Source organism: Morone saxatilis, unplaced genomic scaffold, assembly GCF_004916995.1.
Source record: "Morone saxatilis isolate NCDOM2014 unplaced genomic scaffold, NCSU_SB_2.0 Contig14, whole genome shotgun sequence".
Lineage (NCBI taxonomy): Eukaryota > Metazoa > Chordata > Actinopteri > Moronidae > Morone > Morone saxatilis.
Genome location: NW_023339696.1, coordinates 20756821 through 20762161, shown reverse-complemented (window position 1 = coordinate 20762161; position 5341 = coordinate 20756821). Strand labels below are relative to the sequence as shown.

Here is a 5341-nt window from a genome sequence, read left to right as displayed (position 1 = left end):
ACACACACACACACAGTCTGCCTTTGTACATGTGCACAGACGCTGGAATAAAGTGTACTGTACAGATGAAGCTCCTCTGGAGCAGCTGGTTATCTCTCAGATTACAGCTCAACCTGTCTCAGATCAGTCTGCACACCTTTCTAGAGCCACAGATGGAACAGTTAAGCTAACAATGGGAAATGTGGGAAAACATCATGCCACATGCACTCACGGGAGGGATTTTTTACAGAATATAACAAAGCTGCACTTCCTTCTTATAAACTAGTTCTAGGTGATCTGATCTCCAATCTATATCCTGATAAACTCCAGTGCTTAAACATTTCGTCTGTCAGTCAGTCAAGATCATGTATTTTGATCAAATATATTAGTTTCAGTCATTTTATCTAACATACGCAGCTTCCACGTTCTCAAACAGGAGGATTTGCTGCTTTGGTCTCTTTTATATTATTGTAAAACTTTCTGTCTTTGGGTTTTGGACTAAGAGCTATTTAAAGACATCACCTGCTGCTCTGCCAAGATATTATGGACATGTTTCATCATTCTTTTTGACATTTTATAGACTATTAATATAATTTTAAAATGATAGAACTCGCACAGTTCCTTATTGTAGGATAGAAAAAGGAAGCTAAAACTAGATTACCACTGCTTCCAGGAATGAGTATACTGTAATCATGATACGTGCAGTTAACCTGATGTGACAGTCTGGGAGTTGGTTACATTCATTTCTACACTGGCTCACTTGTACGCTGTTTGTCATGATATTCTGCTTATATTCTGTGTTTTCCGTCATTTAGTTTCTATTCTACTTATACCTTTTAAGTTGGTTTATTCATATTTAAAAGGTTTAATCATTCTGGTGTTCTGACCTGAACCGTTGGCTGATTGGTCGGTTGAACTTTTAGTTAAATGTCAGGAGAATGATTTTTAGTGTAAGTGAGTGGAGTTTGGCGAGGCACTTATAATGTCACTAATGTGATGAATGTTATTGTCTGCCTCTATTATCAACAAAGAGGCTGTATGATGCATTTCCCACATTACAGTGGAGGCTTTACAATACCTCATCAAGGTTTCTTCCTTCCTAATCTTCAAGACACAACACACTGAGGGGAAGTGTTTGTATGGCGGCAGTACACCAGCTGTGGAAGTCTACTAACACCACGCCAACGTTAGACAGCGATAGCCCCAACGTACCGGTTGTTATGGGACTGCAGTTTGAGGCTCCTTCAGGGGGACGTCGGGGATGAGTTCACCCAACAACAACAAGTAAACAGGACCGGATATATTTCATGTAACCGAGCTGGTCCTTGAAAAGCAGACAGCATGGCGATCGACTAACGTTCTTCTCCATTATCATCCAAACACTCCATGCAGCTGTGTATTGATCCAGCTGGCGATCAGAGGACGGATCTGCGTTTAACTCAACCCTTTTCCTTAAGAGAGCCCTCTTCTATCATTGAGTGAACTGACGACCTTTTCTGTACATTTCATATTATATACTTGATAAACTGTAAAATGATCCCAAACAGTGAGAGTTTGGATGAGTGTTTCTGATAGTTTTAGGAACTTTTTATACAATTCTCTGTCTGTATTTTTAAAATTTCATATAAAGTAAAAAATTTCAAGCAAAGAATTTTATTTTGTTGTCTTCAAGAAAATGCCGATTTCAGTGAAGGTCTGACGACCCCTAGTGGGGGTCCTGACCCCCAGGTTGAGAACCAGAGATTCAAGGTTGTGTGATATAAATATGTGACTCATTAGTCCATTAACACACCCTGACAACAATACACCAGGACCCCGCCTCTTCAGCATTTACAGGTAAAACACACACACAAACACACACACAATCACCCTCCAAACACTCCATCTGTTTATCTGTCAGATATCGTCAGATCTTCTACCGAGAGGCTTTTTTTGATTGGAGTTTGGAAATAAAACACCAACAGTCTCCGGCGGCGTGCTCGAGCGTTGCCCGCTGAGAACGTGCTGCGTTTATGTGTTTACAGTGAGGCTCGGCCCTTTAAATGAACGGCTCTGGTCTCTGGTGAATTGACAGCCCAAATAGTGTCTGGCAGCGGTTTAACAAATTCAGTTACGCAGTTTAACGCTTCAGTCTAAATACCAACTGCCTGCTTAATGTCAACTCATTACAATAATAAGATTTGCCATTACCGAAAGCTCCCTTTGATTGCCACAACACTGAAACACTGGACCGAAATATTGTACAGGGGTTCATAACACTGCCTTTCTGGTCATTTTGAAATGTATTGATGACTCACTGTGGCTCCTATTGTAGATCTGGAGAGCCAAAAGGAAATTTCATTTAAGAACATCGTAAGAAAAGCCTCAAAATGACTCAAAATTGATACTAGAGGACAAAGGCTGAATGAAGTTCAGCAGAATGTAGTAATTTATGAGATCCCATTTCTGAGTGACGCGGGCAGCTTTTAGTCAGTAAAACAGAGCCTGCAGGGAATTCTTGGGAATTGATACCGAAACCAACTCGTACAGAGGGAACCTAACATATAACACACACCTTTACAACCACAGCACAAAATGTAAACACGACTGTGTCTTTTCTGACAATCACAGCTTCATGAGTGTGCTGTGCTGCATCCTTTAAGGCCTGTTTAAGCTTTACTCTGGGACTCCAAAGTCCAGTTCGGGGCCGTAAATCCGAGCTGAAGCCTGTCACTGAGTACCTAACCTGCTGTTGTCAAAAGCACGAAGGTAAACCAGCAGGCGCTAAATGAGAAACAGGTCAAAATGAGCGCTCAGAGACGCTTGCCTCCGGAGACGCACAGCACAGTGAGTGGTTTACTCCCAGCATCTCTGGCTGACAATGACTTTAATGCTGAGTGTAGCAGGTGAGCAAACAGCAGCGGCGCCTCCTAGAGCCTCCCCTGACATCGGGGAGGTGTGAACAACGCAGCGCCAACACGTGTGAAAAGGTGCATGCTCAGGTGCACGTCAGACTCCGCTGCGTGCGAGTCCTACCTGCTGTGCTGGGGCTGCAGAGGCAGTTCTGAGGCGCCATGGCCGTGTGAACCGAGGTGGTGGCGCGGCTGCTGAGGTCCACCACTGAGGGCGTGGTCGGGGTAGGCGGGGTGGGTGGCGGGGCCTGCTGTGCCGGCTGCGTCGCCTGCGGGGCCTGGTTGCTCTGGGCTGTGTTGGCGGGGATGCCGTTCTCCGACAGGAACTCCTCCAGGTCCATGTACTCCAGCTGAAAGTTGTCCGCATCGTAGGGCAGGGTCTTGTCCCAGAGGGTCGGGCCCAGGAAGGCCGACTGTGGGTGGTTGGCCGCGCTGCTCTCATCGTCCAGCTTCTTCGCTTTCTCCTTGTCTTTCCCGAATCCTGTGAACACAGCACACAGTCATTTCATTGTGTTACAGCAGGGGAGGATCACGGGTCATTGCATGGGTATTAATAGAACGTATGCCTGCGGCTTCATCTTAAAGGGTCAGTTCAATCAATTTCATCAAAATTAAAACATTTCTCCAGGGAATATTTCCATACTGAAAGCTTCTTTCTTCAGTGTTTAATGCACATTAAATTAAATTATCCTCATCTTATTGAGAAAATGTGTCTTTTGATTTTGGGTGAACTGACCCTTTAAGATTTAAAATGAACCTCCATTCATGTTCAGACACTGTAATGGCACTCAATACATTAAGCAATACAAACAGGAGGGTGTACAGCATTGACAACAGAGCAGAAAAGACGCCCTCTATCGACAACTCGAGGTGCCACTAATAGAAATCCCATTGAAGTCGAGGGTTTAAAGGTTGTAGACGCAGCAGAGCTAAAAACACTGTCAGTAACAACACATGCAAAACATCAAGTATATTTCACATCAGACGCATGAGCTTTCAAACAGCTTGTGAGCTTGTCAGTCAACTACAAACCACCGTGCTGTTTGTATTGATCTGTGCAACCTGCAGCACGTAAAGGTGACACTGTTTGTTGTTCGACAAACATCGTGTAATATTAATTAGCGTCACTCTCGGTGCTCCTTTCCTGCGGTTTCAGCTGTCAACACCAAACCCAATGGATGACCACAAGAACGGACACCGGAGAGAGGAGGTGCACCGGCAGTGCACCGTGCACAAGTTTTAAGATAAAGACATAAAACGTACCTTCATCGTGATGGAAAGGCAGCTTCAGCGGGTTTTCCAGCAGCGACTTCAGGACGCCGTGAGTCGGCGGCAGGAAAGTTGGGTTTATAGGAAGAGGTCTGGCCATTTTCTCCATATGTCTTTGAAGGGCAACTAAAAGAATAAAGCTTGCAAAAAATACTTTATTTTTTTTTTTCCAAAAACAAAACCCCCCCAAGAAAAGACACCGAACTCCTGGCTTGGCTTGGCCCCGTGAGAGGAACCTCGCAGGCGGGGGAGAATAACCAACAACGCCGGGGGCTCGGAGGGGAGAAGACGAGGACTCCGCAGCGGCAGCAGGACGGTGAGCGGCTGGCTGTCTGTCGTCGAGGCTGGCTGGCAAATAGCTGGAGGAGGAGGAGGAGGAGAGGAGGAGGGAGGGGGGGCTCTGACGGAGCTGCTACTCTCCTCCATCCATGTGCGGAGACGGACGCCGGTGACGTCAAAGCTCTGGGAGGGCGGGGACGTTTTGGCGCGGTGCGTTCAGGTAGCGTCGGGAAAAAGCAAAGCAAAACAACAAAAAAGGTCTGAGCGGCCAGTTTGGAATATGGTGCCTTCAAGGACTGTTGTTTTTTAGTTTGATCAAATAAAGTATAGATGAGGCTTTATGTAATAATAATCTTCTTTTTTCTTGAGATGTTTGGATTTATTCAGTCATTAAACATTGATTAAATTAACAATTAACACTAAATAATAAACCATAATTAATAATATAGTAATATATATATTATGTATGTATATTGTATATTATTATTATGTATATTATTATTATTATTATTATTATTATTATTATTTTATTTTACCCTTCATAATAAATAAATAAAAGTTTATTCTTTCCCAAAGTAAATGTTTGTGCCAAAGATGCAATATGTATATATCGATGTATGTATACTATTTATGTATGTTTTGTATTATAATAATATGCACGTTCAACAACATGAGGTGAAAATTACAAATGACTGAGTGTAATGCATGAATTAAAGTGCAGGGTATGTATTCTATTGTATTAAGTATACAGAAACAGTATATATGCATAATTATATACATAGCATCTTTGGACAAACATTTACTTTATGAAGAATAAACTGTGCATACTGCATTTGCAAACACACAATACAAAAAGGAATAAATATATGCAAAAAGAATCAGCTTAAATGAAACAACTTGTTAGTGTTTAAGGCTATTTATAG

The 5341-nt window shown here is 43.0% G+C and overlaps 1 protein-coding gene across 1 annotated transcript in view; it reads right to left on the bottom strand.

Annotated features, from left to right (window-relative positions):
- The window catches only part of LOC118322955 (hepatic leukemia factor-like), a 10080-nt gene extending 5580 nt beyond the window's left edge, over positions 1-4500 (bottom strand). The window contains exons 1-2 of the mRNA XM_035654829.1: positions 4134-4500; positions 2995-3351 (exon numbers count right to left, since the gene is read on the bottom strand). Coding sequence (XP_035510722.1) covers positions 2995-3351; positions 4134-4248 — 472 coding nt within the window. The 5' untranslated portion in view covers positions 4249-4500. The remainder of the gene's footprint in view (positions 1-2994; positions 3352-4133) is intronic.
- Between the last annotated feature and the right edge of the window lie 841 nt (positions 4501-5341).